At 45.0% G+C, this 20,593-nt stretch overlaps 1 protein-coding gene across 1 annotated transcript in view; it reads right to left on the bottom strand.

Moving 5' to 3' along the window:
* The window catches only part of SH3RF3 (SH3 domain containing ring finger 3), a 195,609-nt gene extending 179,983 nt beyond the window's left edge, over nt 1-15,626 (bottom strand). Inside the window, 2 exon segments of the mRNA XM_037070976.1 lie at nt 12,786-13,067; nt 15,420-15,626. Of these exon segments, the coding sequence (XP_036926871.1) occupies nt 12,786-13,067; nt 15,420-15,626 (489 nt within the window).
* Between the last annotated feature and the right edge of the window lie 4,967 nt (nt 15,627-20,593).

Raw genomic sequence — 20,593 nt, 5'->3', positions numbered from 1 at the left:
GGGATGGAGGGATAAATCAGTAGAGCACCAAGGATTTGGGGAGCAGTAAAACTGCTCTTTATGATACTGTAATGATGAATATGTCATTACACATGTACCCAAAGAATGAACAACACCAAGTGAAGCCTAATTTAAACTATAGGCTTTTGGGTAGCATGATGTGTCACTGCATGCTTGTAACTTGTAACAAATGCACCACTCCAGTGGAGATGTTGATAATGAGAAATGCTGTGCATGTGTGGAGGCAGGAGGCCTATGGAGAATCTCTATACATTCCACTTGATTTAGGAAAGAGCCTAAAACTGCTCTAAAAATTAAGTTTATTTAAAAACCCAGCTAATAGCACGAAAATGATGAAAATGAACCACTAAAGACCCTGCAACAACACCGGTATAGATCATAAACTCAGTGTTGAGAGAAAACAAAGTTGAACACAAAAGCATGTTTTGCATGATCCATGTATTTGAAGTGTAAGAACAAACACTACCAATGTATGATGTTAGAAGAGATGGAGGAAAGGAAATGTGGAGGCACTGGGGTGCTGGTATCCCACCATTTTTTTCCACTGGGTGCTCATTATAAGGATATATTCTTTCCAATCACCATGCGGCATAATTTTGATTAGTGAACTTGTGAGTATATTATGCTATACATAGAGAAAACAGTTTTTTAATAAAATAAAAGGTAATGTTGTAGATAAGTCATGGCACACCTTGGTACTAACATATCTCTAAAGGGACATGACATACTACGGAAGCCAGTCATTATGTGAACAGTCTGAAATCAAGTCACAGAAAGCTGGAGAAGAAAGTGGAATCACCAAGCCTGAGAAATGAGAACACTGGTATAATTACTGTCTCTGAACTCTGGCATCATTGTCAAACTGAAGAGCGTAGCTCAATCTGGGTTACCCAGAGGGTGGGATCAGCTCCTCGTTGTGGAAGACATATAGGCAAGCTGTCAGAAAATGAGTGTAGTCTTAGGCCAGGGAATCTGTAATCACTCCAAGTGTTAGTCAGTACCCACCTGTTCCATATACAGCCACCAATATATGAGCATGCGTTAAGTGCCAGGCATGGAGAGGAAACTATCCTTTCTCAAGAGAGCTCAGTACCAGGTGGGAAAGGTCCAATCATAAAGCTATGACTATCATCCCATATTGTAGGGGACTGGCTTGTTTTGGTCTAGCAAATGTGACTCAGCTCTGTATAGGAAACCTACAGAAGCGAAGTAGTGGGCAGGAGCCAGACCTTCAAACCAAGTTTTCCCACAGAAATCAGGCCTAGAAAATGCATACAGACTGTTATGGCTTGCTCTTGCTGAAACTCCATTACCCTAGTCAAAAACAACAAATGTGTATTGTCTATCTTCAAGGTAATTTCCAAAGCCTGTGTGAGTTTTCCCAAGAACAGAGCTAATCAGCTTGCGCTGCCTTTCTCTTCTGCATGTTATTTTCATTTCCTTGATTATACCTAAAATGTAGACAATAATATTCTATGTAGTAGATAATAAATCCTTCTTTGATGTAAAACCCAAGAAAAACAATAAAAGCCTGTTTAAGCGAGGGTCATGCTCTCCTGCGAGTGGTTGAAGCACTCAGAGGCACTCTCCTCTTGAGGGAATGGCTGTGATGTCCCTCTTTTCTCCACAGGATTGCTGTAGCCTGTGCCTTTATTCCTGTCTTCAGTCACAACAGGCAGACTCTGCCGGCCAGAGTTTGCCACACCATATGATGTAATTACAGTAAAATCCCATTATAATGCATAAGTTGGATTCAAAATCCAGTCATGTCAAATGTGCTACTGTGAGGTTAGTGAGGTGAACAAGTGGAGGAATCTGCACAGCCGCATCTGTGTATCAGATGTAAATCCAATGTAGTCTCAGCTGTGGTTTAGTGGCACCTGCTGGCAGGTGTCTGATCTGGCTCAAATATTGATGGGGGCAATTCTGGGTCCTATGGCTGCTCTAGAATGCTCCTATTTATCTGGCACACATTTTTGGAGACACTAGGCTGGGAGATTACTGGGTACTGAGAGTCAGCTGCTGTCCATACACACCGATAAGTATCTAAGTACCTCTAACTCAAACTCATGAAATGGAGACAACCTCTAATGAGGATCATTTGAGTGCTAGGTAACAAGAAAATTCACTCTAGTGTGTCGGTGCTACCAGCATGGAATTTGGTGTGTTCTGGAAAGACTAATGACTTCTCCCACCATGAATGCAGGAGCAGGACAACGATGGCTGTTTTTTATAGCTGAGCACATCATGTCTCAAAGACCTGCGACCAGTGCTTTCAGGAGGACAAGGAAAGGGGAAATACCTGCTGTGGCCTCTTTCGTACACCAGACACTAAGTGGACTTTGTATATTACAATGGCAAGACCCACCTGCATGGGTTGGACATGAGTTTTTAGTTGCTGTTTCATGGATTATGCCAGCCCCTGAAGCTCAATGTGGTGGGGCAGCAGGCAGCCTCAGAACAAAGTTTTGTTTCCCAGAAACAAATCGGATGTCTAAGGAAACACCATATGCCTGGCTTGCACAGTGCAATGCTCTATGTCACAGGTCAGCAAACCTTTCTAGAAAAAGCCAGATGGTCAATATGTCATGATTTTCAGGCCGTACTGTCACTGTCACATATTCAATTCTGCTATTTTTGTGTGAAAGCAACCAGATAGGACATGTAAAGGAAGGACCCCAGCTGTGGATCAAGAAAACTTCATTTACGAAAACAGCAGCAGGTGATCATGTTTGTTTGGCCTGAAGCTTATCAAGCTTTGCTTCATGTAGATGAATAAATACAATCTAACCAGACCCACAGACACTGCTGACAGTCAGGAGGGGTAGACAAGTTTCTGGCACAATATGGCAGCAGTAAGGATTTTACAAATGAAGGTTGTTTTCAGGACATCGTTTCAGTCTCAAATGCATGACTTGATTTAATTTCCAGGATTCATGTAAACTGTTCATTATGCACTGTGGGTCAGTAGACTTCCACATGCTATTTCCCCTGTTCCCTGAAATGTCTAAGCTTTGAAAATACACCATATGCATCATCATATGCTGGTGGGTCTCCATCGTAGGTATGTGGCCTCAGTGTGGTCCAAAATGATTGCAAGTCTGGGCCATGAACATAATGTGGTTATTACAAAGAATATGGCCTTTCTTCCCAAGACCCAGTGGGAAATACATTCACAAAGAATTCAGGTGCCAAAGTAGTCCCACTACATAAAAAGGGCCTTTACACTGCATTTATAATTTGTTTGCCTAACTCTCCTGAAGTATGTACATTCCTATCTACCTGGGAAAAAGTAGGGCTGTAAATAGATGGACTCTGTGAAGGACAGAAGCTGCAGAGCAGAGCATTGACCTGCCAGGAGACTGGAGTGGCTACTCCCACCAAAGCCTGTGGATGCCACTAAAGGTGGCTGGTAGAGCACACTGTCCTTTAATACTGCTTCAAAGGTCCATCTCAGTAAATGTCACAGCTCATGTATCAAGGGCTTAGTCTGAAACTGTGATCACTGAAAACCTTGGACAGTTCCTTCAGCAGCTCTGCACAAACCAACCTCTGAAAGCCCAGTATTTTGCCCTCCTAAATGAGCCATGTGGCAACATCACATATAAAACACCTAGAAACAGCCCCCGAAAACCCATTAACAGTAAGAAAACCACTCTCTTGGAATGCACTCCAACTCCTCCATGCTCCTCCTCTACCTGAGTCAAGTGGTTTCCAAGAAACTACAAGGGAACCAGAGCAAGAGGCAAAGACAGCTCCTTTAGAACCTCTGCATTGCCACAGCCTGCTCAGTGGGGCCACAGCCACGGCTCCACTCCCTGCAGAGTGACTGGGGACCAGGCCCTGTCTCCGACGGCACTGCCTTGTCAGAATGTAAGCCAGCCACAGATAGAGCTCCCAATTCACTGTGTTTGGTAGAAAGAAGGGAAAATTTTAAAGGGAAAAGCTCAAATATTCCCTCAACCTTTTGTCAAAAAATGACACAAAATTATTCATTCCTCTGATAGCTGAAGGCAGTTCTAAGTGATGCTCTTAATGGAATCCTAGCTGCCTTGGATCCCCTGTGGTCCTGCTGAGGTCTCAGGTGACTGTGACTTTCTGGGGCCCAGGGGCTTTCTCCTGTTGTCTGTGTGGATTCACAGGTGCCAGAGGCCTACAACTGCTCAGACAATGGCAACAAACTATGAGTGAGGCAGACTTGCCATGGGCTCAGTGCTGAGGATAACCTGCAGCCACAGGGTAGGCCCAGGTAGAAGTGGAGAGGTCACAGGTCAAATGTAATACCCTTATTAAGGCTTGGCGCTCTCCCCGTTATACACATACACACTCGGGCTCTGTAGACATATACATACTGCATGCACACATACATTCCTTCCATCAGGGTGGGGTCTCGGGTGTCATGAAGATACCTCTCCTGATCTGCCCACTGTGGGCTGTGAGCACTTGAGAGTGGGACTTTGTGCCCACCCACTGTTCTGACACCTACTCCCACACCTGGAACCCAATTTAGGGTTGATATGTCTTTAAAAGGAATAAATGTACCAAGGAAGATGGAACAGAATAAACTTACATTCCCTTTAGTAAGACCAGCTGACCCCTGACCGGGCCAAGGCCAAGTACCCTACCTAGCCTCACTGTCAAATATGTATTTAGAGCCCTGGGTGCCCTTCACTGCCACACTAGGGGTAAATGGAGAATAGATGATGGATGACCCCATCCTCAGGGAACCTGCATTCCAGCCAGAACGCACACACAATTGTCGTGTAAATATAAATACCTTCTTGGGAGGAGTGAATGGGAACGTGGAGAGCTGGGTAAGGAGTCTCCATCACGAGGGTCAGGGCACTCTGTGGGCCATGCAGACAGGAGCAGGGCATCCAGACTTGTGGAGACAGCCGCAGAGGCCCCACAGGAGCCTTCAGTGTGGGCTATAGAGATAAGGGACCTAGACATCAGCATGGCTGGGAGTGGAGTGAGCCAGGGGCCAGGTGTTGGCAAAAGGCCTGGGAGACGGCAGGTAGAAGGTCAAGTAGGGTCATACAGACAGCACAGACTTTGATGTTGACTCTGAAGAAGAGAGAAGCCATCTGACACAGGCTGAAAGGCTCTTAGGCTCCACCTGTTGAGGGGGAATGGGCTGGGGGCACCCACAATGAGCCAGGGAGACAGTCGGGTAAAGTGCCCATAGGGTGTCAGGCCTATCCTGGGAGAAGAGATCACACTGTGAATAGTTTTGAAAATGCTTCTTGACCAAGCTTCAGATCTATCCCTAGCTTTGTCTACAAATCAACATGGTTTCCAGTACAGTTTGCTTGAACCTCTTCTTGATGTTGAAATACGGGGTTGGGCAACAACAGTCTTCAGCAGCCCCCTAGGCTTCCTCTGAACCCTGCTCCCTGGTCAAAGTGCCTATAAATTGATCCCTTGAGTAAAGGCACTTCCTTCACAAAGGCCAGGTGGCACTCTGAAGTGGCTGAAGGGCTGCAGCCCAGCTGGAAGTAGGGATCCAGAATCTAAGAGCCAAGGTAACTGAGTTCCTTGTGTAACTTTTTTCAGGGCAAAGTAACCTGAGTAGAATGCAGAGCTCTGGAGGAAGAAGAAACAGAGTCCCCTGCCTTTCATGGGGCTCATTGGCTTTGGTTCATGATCACCAAGTTCCTGAGTGTTCTCAGCCCTAAAGCACTCCCAAGTTCCCCACAGGAAGAAGTAAAGATGACACAGTCGGTGCAGGGGGCACCTGCTGATGGAGACAGCAGCCTTGTCACAAGGCTGAGGGGACTTCTGCCCCTGGGCAATTCTCCCAAGATTAGACACCAGGAAAATGAGAGTACAGTGGACTAGTCATGGAATTCTAAGCTCTCCATGTAGCATGTGCCCTAGGAAGGATGTTTATTTTTTTGTGAGAGTTCTGGGCTAACACAAAAAGTCATATGTAACTGACAGAACTGCAACTTTTCCTGGAAAAGGAAGAAAGCACAGTGGCAGAAAGCAAATATTTATTGAATGCCAATTCTGAGCTCAGTTCTAAATGCCCTTGCTCACTGAATCCTATTATCAATTCCATTTCATACTTTAAAAAGAGACTCAAAGTGAATGTCCCAAAGTCACTGGTGCCAAAGTCACAGTAACAAAAAAACATATCATAATCTGAATCTTTGTCTACCTGACTCTAGAGCCCAAACTGCCTCCATTTGATGTTTACCTAAGCCAGTCCCCTGGATCAGAAAAGCAGCATTTGGGATTAATGCTGGGTTGATTCACAAAGGAGAGAATTCCCACATGTTGGGAATGATGATTAAACATTCAGCAGGATAAGAAGACTGTATAGAAGGGTTGACACTAACAGGAGAAAGTCTGATAGATCAGAATAAAATGTGATGGTATTTTTAAAAGATTTCTGCCAATTCAAAGCATCCCTTCAGTGCTGGCTGGGGAAGGGAAGGTGCGAGATGGTGATCAGAAAAAAACTCTCCCTGTATCCATAAGCCCTGTGGTTTTGATAGGGGACTCAAGAGTTGGAAAATTTTATTTTAAGGTAAAAAGTTATAAGCCTAGCAAGTAATGTATATGTTAAAGCTTTTGTTTCACAAACTACAGATAAAGCCTGTCCTGGCTCCTGGGAAAACAGGTGACCTCCTGGAGCACCACTAAAATTACCACCTGGGGACAACTGGAGGCATCAGTGCCTTTGTGTACCAGGGAGAGACAGACAACCCCAGGCTTTTGGGAACAGCTAACTGCCCAGGACAGAAATGTTGCAGCTTCTTTAGCATAATCCTCCCTGAATCTCAAAGCCCTCACCACACCTTGTTTATTCCCTGCTATAAAAATGTTAGCCTGGAAAGAAAAGACTAGATGGTCTGTTCAGGTATGAACCCACCATCTTCTCAGATAGCTGGTCATCTGAATAAAGCACCCATAAAGATTCAATTGCTGTCATTGCTTATTGGGTTTGGTAGTGACAGGCAGCCAGAATGCTGGTGTCTTTCCCAGTTTTGCACATGGCAAGAATGATGGGAGGCTAGAGGGATAAGATTCAAGCAAACAGTGTGAGCCTCAGGTCCCCACTGAAAGTTGGGTACAAAAGTGGTTCTACTATTGGCCATACACAGCCTGAGAAAATCTCATGACCTTGGAAGATTCTTGAGCATTATAGAGTGACTTCACTAAAGGGCAGCCCCAGGCCTTTAATCCAAAATAGCTCCTGGCAAGGTGATGAAAATGTTCTTATTCATTGAAAGTTACATGGCCAGAGTTCAATAAACATTTGCTGAATCCTTGAGTGGTTGGGTGAAAATATGATAACATGCAGTAGGCTGCCACAAAAAGGAATGGACCTCAAGATCCTGTCTCACTGGCCAAGCCCTAAGCTCAGATCTTTACTTGACTCACTTAGCCCTCCATTCCCCCAGGGTAGTTATCAGTGTCCTAATCTTGAGGATAAGGAGCTGGTGGCCCAGAAACGTTAAGTATTTTCCTAAGGTCACACAGTTCATTCCTCAGCTGTACAGTCCCTGCACCAAACCTGTGGATCTGGAGGGCAGCACGCATCAAGGTCTCAGCCTGGAAAGAACCAGCTAACATATCCTGGGAACAGCACACTACTTTCCTTTAGTCATTTTATTTGCCCATATGCAACTTTGGGGGATGGGACTAAAATAGGCTTTTTTAAAGATTTTATTTATTTATCTTTAGAGGGGAAGGGAAGGAGAGAGGGAGAGAAATATCAATGTACGGTTGCCTCTCCTGTGTCCCCTGCTGGGAACTGGCCTGCAACCCAGGCATGTGCCCTGACTGGGAATCAAACTGTGATACTCCGGTTGGCAGGCCCTCACTCAATCCACTGAGCTACACCAGCCAGGGCTAAAATAGGCTTTTTATAGCTGCTTTTTAAAAAGTAATTATTCATACCCTTCTTTTTTTTTTTAAAGATTTTATTTATTTGTCTTTAGAGAGGGAGGGAAGGAGAGAAGGAGAGAAATATCAATGTATGGTTGCTTCTTGTGAGTCCCCTGCTGGGAACTGGCCTGCAACCCAGGCATGTGCCCTGACTGGGAATCGAACCGCGATCGTGTGGTTCGCAGGCCCGCACTCAATCCGCTGAGCTACACCAGCCAGGCCCATACCCTTCTTAAATGAAATAAAAACTTTGGTTTTAGAATGACTTCAACGAATGCAATTTTAATAGGACTGTTAAAAATCTAGCAGCAAAGGTAAAAATCTTGCTTTGATCCATCTGCTTCATGCTTTTTATTTATTTTTAAAAGATTTTATTTATTTATTTTTAGAGAGAGGAGAAGGAAGGGAGAAAGAGAGGGAGAGAAACATCAATGTGTGGTTGCCTCTTGCATGCCCCCTACTGGGGTACTGGCCTGAAACCCTGGCATGTGCCCTGACTGGGAATCAATCCAGCGACCCTTTGGTTTGCAGGCCCATGCTGAGTCCACTGAGCCACACCAGCCAGGCTACTTCACGTCTTTTAAAACTCAGTCCCACCACATGATGCTCTTTAAAGGTAAGTTAGCACATTTGTGGATTTTAGAGACCCCTCTTTCCTTGCAGACTCTAGAATGAAGCATATCCAAACAGGAAGATGTTTCCCAAAGGCAAAACCTAGCTGGTTTGACCCAGCAATACAAAAGCATGAGAACCATTTGGTCCCTTGAAGTGTGACATGAACAGAACAACAGTGCAAGAAGTGAGCTCAGATGCCCACGGAAGGAAAACAGCCAGTAGGCAATGCCATTAATAGGACAGAAACTGAGTGGTAGTAGAAGGGTCATGGCACGTTAGCCCCATTCCCTGGAGGCTTTGTTTGGAGATGTTTGGAGGTGAGAGATGCAGATATAGCAAGTTCTTAGTAGGAGTGCTGTGCTCCACTGTAGATAGAAGTTTGTAAGTGGGTGTTGGCAACAAGATTATGTGAACATGGCAAGGGGTATTACAGCATGATTTTTGTTGGGAATTATGCCCAAGGATCTCTAACTCTCCACATTTATCCCCAGGATTCAGAAGAAGAAAGTCCTTCAAAAACATTTTGAGATGTGTCCCTGCCCAATTGGCCTACTGTGGAAACAGGAGACCTCAACAGCCTCTCATAGCTGCTGCTTCTGCCTCTTGATTTCAACTCAAATGTCACCTCCCTGAAGAGCCCCCATGACCACACCACACCTCAATAGTGAAAGCTCATTCACCGCTTAGGGAAGGTATAATGTGAGCCCTGTTGCTTTTTTCTTTTTTTTTAATATAATTTTTATTTAATTCTTGTTCAAATACAGGTTTCTGTCTTATATTCCCAACCCTGCCCGCCCTCCGCCCCATGCTCCCCACCTCCCTCCCCTTTCCACCCCCCCCACCCTTAGTTATTGTCCATGTGTCTTTTATACTTGTTCATGTGAGTCCATTCCCTTTTCCCCTATGATTCTCTCCCCTCTCCCCTCTGGACCCTGTCAGCCTGTTCCATATTTGAGTGTCATTGGTCGTATTTTGCTTTTTTCTTTTTGTAAGCAAGCACCTGACTTAAGCTTTGATTGCCCAGGCATCCACTCCTAAGACGACTCTCTGGAATAAACACATTGCAGCCACACAAACTAGGTAAGGAGTCAGACTGCCTCCCCCACTAAGGCTTCTGTTTTAGAGACTTAGGCTGATTTCCATAATGGTCATTTGGGTTATGTGTTTTTTTCCTCTTCCCATACTTTAAAATTCCCACTCTTAGGTTTTAAATTCACCATTAAAGAGTAAGCCCTCAAAACCCTAGGCTCCCACCCTTGACCTGAATAAAAGCAGAACCCCAGGCCCATACACCCTTTCTCTCACCTAAGACCGTATGTATGTAATAAACCTGTATGTAATAAACCTGTGTCTTTTCCGAGTTTCCTGATGGTTATTGCTGAAGGATGTTGTGAAATCACAGTAAAAACCACAGGGTTGGTCCAGTTACAACAATGGTTATTGATAGACCAGTACAAAACAATCATCCCCCAACATAATCCAAAATAAAAACAATGCCAACCACAGAATAACTCTAAGGAAGTCTAGCAGAGTTCTAATTTTTCCTATGAGGACTACTTTAATGTTTTTTGAAGTATCAAATATTAAATGCTATAACTGAATGTTTTGGAGCACTTTACTAAATACCAGACCTCCTGGGTGACCAGCATATCTCATTATTCTCTGAAATTGTCTTCTGAACACTTAATCCTTGACTGTTTCTCCAGTCTAGACTTCAGACTCCAGGATAGCAGTGAATCTGTCTGAAACTTCCAGATACAGCACAGGTCCTAGTATTGTGGGAATTGTTATGTCTCTATTAAGTAGACAAATGCCCCTCTGTACTCTTGTCCAGTGGGCTCTGATCTTCATCTTGGAGCTCAGTGTTCCAGGAAAAAGCTGGAAGAATGGAGCCAGTTATGGTGGTGAAGGAAAGGCAAGCTTTGGCACCCTGCAGGAGAAGTGGGGGAGAGGGTACTCCAGGGCTCTGCAGTTGTCAGCTCTTGGTAAGCTCTCCTCTGTGAAATTCTGGAGCCAAGACACAAGGCTTAGCAAGGGCCCATCCAGACCTTGAGATGTTGTTGGAGTCCCTGCTATTGGTCCAAAGAGACAACACAGGGTATCACAGGATCACAGAGGGTTCATCATCAGGGCAGGTTCTTGAGAGTCCATTGGGCAGAGAAGTGAGCAAGACAGGGATTCTGTCTGACACTCAGGGCAACTTGCCACAGTCATCTCAGACTAAGAGAAAGAGGAAGTGAGGAGATGAGGAAAGAGAGCTGGGGGTAGAGATGAGGGGAGCCTGGATGCCATAGGACAACTGGAGTTAGCTTCAGAAAACCCTGACAAAAAGGAAGAAATAAAGAGTTGAATGTAGAATGAAAAAACAGATTATTCACTGTCATGCTGAACAATGGTACAAGACATAAATAGGAGCCATGCACTGGAAGTGCCAATTTTGCTCAGAAGTGGTGTACAAAGCACCCTAGCAGCACCCCCACCCCAGAAAGCTTAGTGCACACAGCCAAGTTATGCAATATGCAGATGGAGAGAGTACAGTGTCCTCTCAGAAGTGGGAAGAATGTGGACTTTAAAGTCAGAAATTTGAGTTAGAATTCCAGCTCTGTTGTTGACAACTTTCTATTGGGGTGGTGGAGGGGATAAGAGAAGGGGTGGTGGAAGGAGGAAAGGAGAAGGAAAAGGAAAGAGAGCAACAGAAGGAGGAAGGATAGAGAGGCCCAAACCACCAGCCCTGGGTAACAGTGGTAGCCTCTTTGAGCTTTGGTTCCAACATCAAGAAGACAGCAAGGAAGAAAAACAGGGTTCTACAGTAAATAACATCACAGGGTGATCTGATCATAAATTCCTAACCAGGAAGATCCTGCCCAAGCATATAACTTCTTCATTTAAAAGGCTTAACTTTGCCTTAAGTCAGCCCTGTTCATTGTTTCTGTGCACCTAGGCTAACATATGTTTGAAATAAGCCATAACCACTCTCAAGAGAGCACATAAGCTTGTTAAATGTCCTGTAATCCAATCCCATCCTTGTTTTCTCCACCACCATGGAATCTTCCTTATGTCCCCTCCTTAATTCCAAATGCACACAACAAGTTTCAAAACTGTTACCCTGTGAAGCATTTGAGGTCTTGCTCCAGGCATATGTCCTCAGTTTGGCTCAAATAAGCTCTCATAAAATTTTTCTACAGCTTGGATGTTGCTTAGGTAGACAATAGGCTCCAACTACTTCCCTTGGAACCTTGATGGTTGTGAAGATAAAGTCTCAGTAATCACCCTGGCTGGTGTAACTCAGTTGGTTGGAGCATTGTCCCATAACTGAAACATTGCATGTTCAATCCCAGCTGGGGCCAAGGCCTAGGTTGTGGGTTTGCTCCCTAGTCTGAGTATGTGTGGGAATAACCAACTGATGCTTCTCTCTTGCATCGATATTTCTCCCTGTTCCTTCCTCTCTATCTAAAAGCGATGAAATAAAAGGTCTTTTGGTGAGAACACAAAAAGAAATTATAAAAATAAAACCTCAGTATAGATAACAAATCCGTGAGAACTTCTTCATAGCCACCCAGTATGAATAGAAGTGTCAAAGACCCTCTGGCATCCTCCCCTGAAAATAAGGAAGAAGGGAACCCTGCAGATGAGAATGGGGCACAATTCATCATGGATGTGAAAGGGCCATCAAGGACTAAGGGCTGTCACCCCTGTCCTCTGATGCTTGACAATTTCCAAGGCCTTTCACTTGCTCTCCTAGGACAACTCAGCTGGTAAGTACTGTTTACTTTGTCACTAACTGGGTCCCTCTGGGTCTCTAGAAGACAGGGCGTGTCAGTCTTCTAGACAGAAGACAGAAACCAACAAATTGGTTGGTCTAGTTGGTTTCTATACCCGAATGCCTAGCCCTGTGACCTACAGGGGATCTTTGCAGAGTTCTCCCTTATGAACCCTTCTCTCAAGGTCTGTGAGAATCCTAGAAAGATTTCATTTCTCTGCATCTGAGTTACTACTTAGACACATGGCTCAGGGGAGAAGGGTCCTGCTCTAAGAACACCCTGTCAGCTCCTGGTGCAGCTATGTGCCAGGAGTGTGCCATCTCATTCTAGCCAACAAAACCTCCTTGGAAGGTAGACATAATTCCATTCCTGCATAGGGAGGCCCAATGGGGAAGGCAGATTTCAGGCAGAAGCATGATTCAAATGGATGGGAAGGCAACCAGACTCTGGGCTGGGAATTGCTGTATCATGACTGTGTTCACAGAGGACACCTTACCTTGTGAAGGTCAGGCAGTCCTTGTCCCGGTCTTGGTTCTTCATCTCAAAGTCATATAGGGCTTTGCCCTGGGGTGGGGCAGGTGGCAGGGGCTGGAGGCACTGCACGTAGCTGGCTGGCAGGAAGCCATGGGTACCACCCAATTCCCCGTGGAACCAGTGCTTATCCACCCTGCGCCACAGGGTGATGACATCTCCCTTGTTGAACTTGAGGTCACCAGGCTCTTTCCCCTCATAACTGTAGAGGGCTTTGCCATAGGGAAACTGGGAAGGACTCTGAAAGTAAAACATAACACCAGTTACACAATGCAGCCTTTCTGCTGCCTGGGCAGTCTGGAGCGTGGGGCTCCCATGTGCTAAGGACACATGCAGAATGCCCTTGCATAGAAAGTCTTTCAAAGAAACAGATCCCCTGTCACAGGAACATGCAAGTTCAAGTCCCTGCCTAGACAAGAGAGTCCATAAGAAGGCCCTGTGATGGTCATTCCCTCTCCAGTTATGCATCAGAGGAGCCATGCACTGCCCTGGGCCTTGTGTATACCCCAGCTCACTCTGTGCTGAAAGGACTCTGAAACGGGCTGAACAATTTTCATTTACAGGGAAAGAAACCAAGCATGGAGAGCCTGAAGTCCCACACCTATAAGGATAGGGCAGAATCCACATCTAGGGGCTCTGATTCCAGAGTATTCTCTGTGTCAAACTGATCTCCATTAGGTGCTCTATCTGCCAGATTTCCAACAAAATTTTCCTTACTTTGTCCCTGAAACTTCACAGCAACTCAGAATATGCCTCAAGGTGGGTTTCAAGTTAAGGCAATAGACTCAGACTATACTGTGTCCTTCTCACTTGCGGCATACACCTCTGATGTATAGCCCCAAAGGACAGCCATCCTGGTCGGGGAAGGTAGACACCACCCCTGGGATATTGGCCCTCAATGCATCATAAGTTCTAACAAGTGGTCCCTGGCTTTCACAGAGCCCCTCAACCATGATTCATAGTTTTTTGATGCCTAGAGCAGTCTGGTGCAGAATTACAATTTCTGGAGTATAAAATAGTATCCTTTTAACGACATGGGATATTCCTGTTACTCTCTCAAGCTAACCTTTTCAAAAGTGATTTGCCATCTTTGGTAGCAAACAGTGACTAGCTCTGAAACCCAAACAGATTTCTTGGCAATCTTATGCTCTTTAGCAATAAGGTGTCTGTGGAACTACCCTGCAATTTGATGTCATCTTCCACTTCCTGGGCAACTCTCACTTAACCGGACCTGTTTCGTAAAGATCAGTGGCCACATGGGTTTCTCTCCCTCTTCTTTATCAGTGGCCAAAACCCACTGAACTGAGTAAGCTTTGCCAAAGGCCAATTCTATGCCAAAGGAAAACCAAAAATGTTACTATCGTCCCCATGTCAACACCTAACACTTTCCCTAACAGAAGCTGCATTTTCTCACTGAGGCTGCCTAAGCCAAGGATTTGTTTAGTCTTTGAATCAGTCAATACAGGCACAAAAGCCTGAAGCAGGAGTACGCTATAAAGCTCTTTGTAGAGCACTTAATATTTAATAGCTCATTGGTTGGCAACTCCGTCTCCCAGCATTTGTGTTTCAGAAATGCCAAACACAGAAGTTAAAAAAGAACCTGCTGGCAAACTTGGCAAGCGGCCACTACTAATGAATTAAATAGGAACACACGAGGATTTGCAGATCTCAATGAGGAAAAAAATCAGTTTGCGTCCAATAACACTTATATTGGTAGGCATTGCACTGTATGCACAATAGACTGCAACAGGCCTCAATTTTAGAGAGCTGGGCAAAGGAGTAACTTATAATTCAAAGACTGTGACCATAAAAGAATGGAAGAGTCTATGGCCTGTGGGCCACACAAGAGCCAGCTAGCCCCCAGCCCAGGGGTTTCAAATCAAGGACAATTTTGTACCCCAGGGGACATTTGGCAATGTCTGAAGACATTTCTGGTTGTCACAACTGGGAAGCAGGCACTATCGGTATATAACGTGTAAAAACCAGGGAGGCTGCTAAACAGTCTACAGTGCAGGGGATGCCCCGCCCCCTCCATACACAGAATTACCAGGTCCAGAAGGCCAATAGTGTAGAGGCTGGGAAAGCTTGATGCAGCCCTTAGGTTAATTAACAAAACAACAGAGTATCTTACTTGCTCTCTTTGAACTTGGTGTATCACAACTTTAAAAATTAAATATAACATTTATTTCTGTGATATATTTTCACTAGTGACCACATGGAGCAGTTGATATACCCTTTGAAGTAAGATAAGTTAAAGAAATGAAGAAAGAACCTTACTGTAATCTTGAAAACTGGCCTCAACTAGGCACACAAAAGAAAATGTCACTTTGTCACAGACCAACTTCATTTCCTTTGGTAGCCAGACTAAGAGAGTCATGCTCAAAATAGTACTGTAAGAGCCATCCATGTTGAAGCTATTTGGTCCTTTTGCATTATGGACAACAAGGGTGAGCAGGAGCTGCCAGGTGCACTTCTGTTTCGATGCTCTGCCTCCCTCTGTGCACTGTCATGCCATTTCTATAGATGCACCTCCCCTCCCCCATGTGGAGGGCACACTGGCATTACTACTCTGACCTGCCCACACCAGCTTACTAACTCTGTTGACAAAGAGGATGCTTCCAAGTACCACTTACACTCATGTTGCACAATTCTGGGCCAACCTGCACAGCGAGGCTGGGAAGGACCCGGCTGTAGTGAAGAGAGATCCAGACACTGCCTTGTGGCACGGTTGATGCTCTTGAGTAGTGTGTCTTCACTGTTTCTGGGAGGCACACACTCCTGATGTTTGAAGGACTGCATCTTTCATAGATTCTCCAGAGTGAGCATGGCTGCACCTGTCTGAGCACTGTGGCCCCTAGGCCTCCCAGGCCAGCATGACCACTTTCATAATCCCTGTCTCTATCTGCTTTTATGGTATGACTCTAAATTATTCATACTTCCAACTTCTCTTGTGAGTAGTGGGCTGTAGAGCCTGAAAAAAAAAGACCCCTACTATGAAAGGCTCCTAGTAGCTAAAAACACTCAAAATTTAAAAAAACAGAGCTGAGTAGCCATTTCTGCACAGGCTCCTCTCACTAAAACAGCACTTCAGGGATAGGCCTGCCATGAACTGCCTGCCTACACAGTTTTTCTGACATCTGAGCCAACCCTTGTAGAGTTCCTGGAATCCTATTTCACCCAATAGGACTGAGGCTTTCTCCATTTAAATTGGAGCTGTGTACTGCTGGCCAATCAGACCAGCTCTATTCTGACCAATAAGGACAGTACTTGGACTGGTAAAATTGTGTGAATTTGACATCCTTTGTTATCATGAAGATGACCAGGGGAAGGGACTCCTCTCCATATAAATCAGTGCCCCTCTGGCTCCAAGAGCATAGCTTCCCTTTCCACCAAATACTGAAGAATGCTTCTCCCTGGCTGAGTGAGCTGAAAAACACCAGACAAATGCAGACCAGAGCAGGCCAGCACAGTGCAAAGCAGACGGTACCCTACATATGCTTGTTAATTCAAATGTACCCAGGTTATTAATAGGGTTGGGGGGAGTGGGAAAATTTAGAAATGACATACAGGTCTGATATGGTAACCCTGTAAACCAACATGTTTCACACAGGTCCAGGAAAAAGGTGCTAGTCCCAGGTCTGCACAGAGAGGGTAAGAGCCAGTGTCCTAGCATGTGAACCAGAGAAGGACTAGATCAGACTCTGAAGAGCAGAAGCAAGAGTTGGAGTAGAACACATGGCCCTCACCATGGCTCCTCAGGCAGCAGGGACAGGGCTTACAACCCTTTGGTGGGGAGGTCAGAGGGCAGGACTGGGAGCAAGCAAGCTTACTGCCTCCATCCATGTCTAGTTAGACAGCCATGTTCTTCATCTCCCATTGGTGGGAAGGGCAGAGAGAGGGAGATACTCCAACTCACTATCCCCCCACCCATGAAATGCCAATATCATCATCTGATAGAACAAAACTGAGAGGGTCAGTAAACCTTTAAGATGCAGAACACATTTTGGAGGGTTCCTCCAAAAAAAACCCCTCAAAGTCAGAGATGATGTTGAGAGGCATATTATCCAGGGTCAGGACCTGGTTCACACTGTTGGGAAACTCTGGGAAATGGTGATGCTTCGCACCCCCATGACACATTTTATTTTCAAAGCCCTTTATAAGGTTAACTAATTGGTCCATGACTAGGGCCTAAGGCAAGCAAATGCTATTATGGTGCAGGGTCAGGGAACATCTGAAAGGAACTCTGAAATCCCAACCTCGCTAACCCTGCCAAGGAAACTGAGTGGGTTTTCTGCAGCCATTTCCTTTCTGCCCCCGACGGACCTCATAACTCTCTCACATTGTGTATGTTGTCCTTTGGAGAAACTAATTTCAAACATTGCACCAAGCCACCATTACATTATGTGGGTTCATGACATTAAGGAAAAGAAATGGGGGGAAATACATCTGGAATGCCTACAGGATAATTAACACCAGTCATCCCTGCAAGGAAATTAATAATAATTAAATGTCAGTTTTATGGCTCATTACTCAGATATAGCACACAAGTATAGTAATACTTGTGGGCTCAATGTCCTCCCCATGGAAATATGGGTGCTGGTGCACATACAGCAGCCATCTTCTGCTGAGATGAGCACAGCAGTGGGATTTAATGAATGTGCCTCCCTTCCACCAGGATACCGATGCTGAGTGGTATTGGTTTCCCTGGAGTGAGGGTGGGCACCACAGGTGGCCCATGTGAAGGAAGAGGTCTCGGCTTGTTCAGGCATTCTCTGCTCTTCCAGTAAGCTGGGGTGAAGAGTGTGAACAAAGAACTCAGTCACCTTCTAGATACCAAGGACAACTCAATTTCCCTTACCCAGTGCTTTCCACATATCACTGTTGTGGATCTAACCACTTGTTACCAATGGAGGCCCCCAGACTATTGTCCCCACCAAGATAGATACTGTGCCTGCTTTTGTTCCATGCTGCATCCCCAGGCCTAGCCTGGCAGAAGTAACCTGTTCAAAATACCTGTTGAATGAATGTATATATAAAATCTAAGACCAACTCCCTGAAATTAGGGCTGAACAAAAAGCTTCTGGCTGGAAGAAATTTTCCTGCATGTTATTCTTCCCAGGATATGAGGTTTGGGGGTCAATGTAGCCAAAAATTGTGTTGCTAACAGTATCCAGGCCTGATGAATGGGAAAAATCCTACCAATTGCTCCATGAGGGGTGAAATAAACAGCTGGAGGAAGCAGCCTGAGTAAAGGTATGGAGTTACAGACATTGGCTTGCTTTCCACAGAACACAGCAGTTGACCAGTATGGGGGGAATGAATCCTGGAGAGTTCCAGGGACAGCGAGCAGGCCAGAGGGGGCACTGCCCAACCACAAACAAACCAAGCATCACAGGGTCTGTGAAGGTGGCAGATAGCTAATTGCTCCCCAGCATCCACTTGTTTCTTCTTCCTGTCAGTGAGAATATTCCAAGTTTCAACTGGAATCAAGACGACCCAGCTAACTAACAACTCAATCTTGTAGCCTCACGTGTAGAGCTCCATGGCTATCTGCCAAATTTTTAGTCAATGGATTGCAAGTGAAAGTGATTTGTATAAATTCTGGACCTGGGCCATGTTTTATAATGACATTTATATGGATTCCACTTCCTGACCTGCCCTTCCCATGGACTGGATGGAAGTGTGGTGAGGACAGCCAGCTTTTTCCACACAAAGATTACATACACATAGATCGAAAGAGGGAAAGAACCTGGGTTCTCGGATGACTTTGTAGAAGAGAGCCCTGAACTGTGACTTGAGAAAAAAGAAATTTTATCTTATTTGAGGCACTGTGTTTGGGGATCTTCCTATCAGTAGCTTAGTCTGTATCTTGACCAGTTCAGGAAGTCTGAGGTCAGATTTAGAGTTTCTTTAGCTCACAAACCATTTGCAAGCCAAAGTACTTCATTATCGCTATGGAGGTTACCATGCATGCACTTTCCCTTTAGAACAGTACTTTTCATAGGAGCCCTCTTAGATGCAGAATAACATTGAAAGCATGGTTTCTTGACATTATCATGTGATAAAAGATGTATTTAACCAGGATCTCACCATCTTCTAGCTTACAAATTAATCTGTGATCCAGTTGTTGCTACTCCAGCTAGGAGGTTCCCAAGTTTTAGTTTTACAGCAGTTACATTTCAAGATCCTTCTTCTTTCTTTCTCATTAAAAGTTACCTTTGAGGTTTCAGATTCTTTCTCTCTATTATTATGATGCTTTTTCCTTCTCCAGATTTGCATACTCATTCTTACAAGAATGTAGGATCCTACACCAGGCTCTTAGGCTACAAGGGAGTAAGGCACATCCTTTCATTCAGAAGGTCACTGAAAAGTACAACAAAAGTGAACCACACAATTTGTCCCAACACAGGTGGGATGAGCATACCACTAAACTGTTATCATGTGATGCAGCTGAGAAGATGTAAGCTGCATATGGCCAAAAACTACCTTTAGCTGAGTTTCTGGTTTCAGCAAGATTAGGTAGGATTAAAAGCAAATACAAATCTTTCTTTTTCCCCTTTTTTGATTTTCCAAGACATTGTTAAAGATCCTCTTCTCAAGTTTGCCTACTGCTCCATTACTTTGGCAGTGAATCTGCTGATGTTAGTATTAGTAGTATTTTGCTAGAAGCCAGAAGAGCTAAACCTCTCATTCTGAACTGTTAGGGGAAACTGGGTTTTAAAAAGCTAGTTTTGGGGGTTCTGGCCAAGATGGAGGTATAGATAGAAATGCTCTGCTTCCTCATACAACCAAAAGAAGGATAACAACCAATCCAAAACCAATAAAAAACCAGAAGTGCCAAAAAATCAAACTGCGTGAAACTCTGACAACCAAGGAGTTAAGAAACATTCACCCAGAAAGGTAGGAGGGACAGAGATAGGCAGCCAAGTGGAGAGGACACAGGGCAAGGTGGCAGACCACATGGGCAAAGCAGGGCTGGCTGAATGGGAAACTAAAGACTCAAAGCTAGCCGTAAACTACTGTGGGCGTTACCATAGCAGAGAAACTCCCAGTCTCACATGAGTTCATTGGAAAGTGGGGCTAGAGCAGAGCAAGCAAGCTACTGTTCCATCTTGGACACCTCCTGCCGCCGCCCGCGGCAGCAAGGGTGGTCGCGAGGTGAGGCGATGGACTTAACTTAATTAAAAGAATGGAGAGGTCCAAGTGCTCTTGCTGGCAAATGGCGAGTTTATTCAAGGAACTGCTGGCTTATATGCAGAACTACAGTGGCCTGAGAACAATGCTGTTTTACAAAAGTTTGTACATTCCCGAAGGCTATCAAGAGGGCAAGATGTTCTCACATCCTGAGAACATTAGCCCACAGATAGCAGTGTCCTCATGACTATCACTTTCCTGGAACATGACGCACATGCCAAGACCTTGTTCTTTCCTTCAAGGCTGAGAAGGAGAAGGTCCGGAAGATGTCAAGATACCCGCCGGCTCCAGGGACCAGAAACCAAGTCCCGCCACCGTTTTCACAGTGGGGGCTCTGTCCGTGGTCCCCTGCGGCCTGGTGGGCTCCCACATCTCCCCCTTCTTTATTTTATATATCGAACCGGCTCCACATTCCTCGTCATGTCCAGCTTATGTCTTTTGAGGTCTACGTACAAGCCACTGATTTGTTTGATAAAAAACCGAATGATGCAAGGTATACATAACAAAAGCATAATAACGAAGATACCAAAACCTATCCAACTATAAAGAACATGTCCAAAAGAGGGAAACTG

Source organism: Sturnira hondurensis, unplaced genomic scaffold (genome assembly GCF_014824575.4).
Source record: "Sturnira hondurensis isolate 20B ecotype Veracruz unplaced genomic scaffold, ASM1482457v3 Scaffold0001304, whole genome shotgun sequence".
Taxonomy (NCBI): domain Eukaryota; kingdom Metazoa; phylum Chordata; class Mammalia; order Chiroptera; family Phyllostomidae; genus Sturnira; species Sturnira hondurensis.
This window is presented reverse-complemented; position numbering and strand designations above follow the sequence as displayed.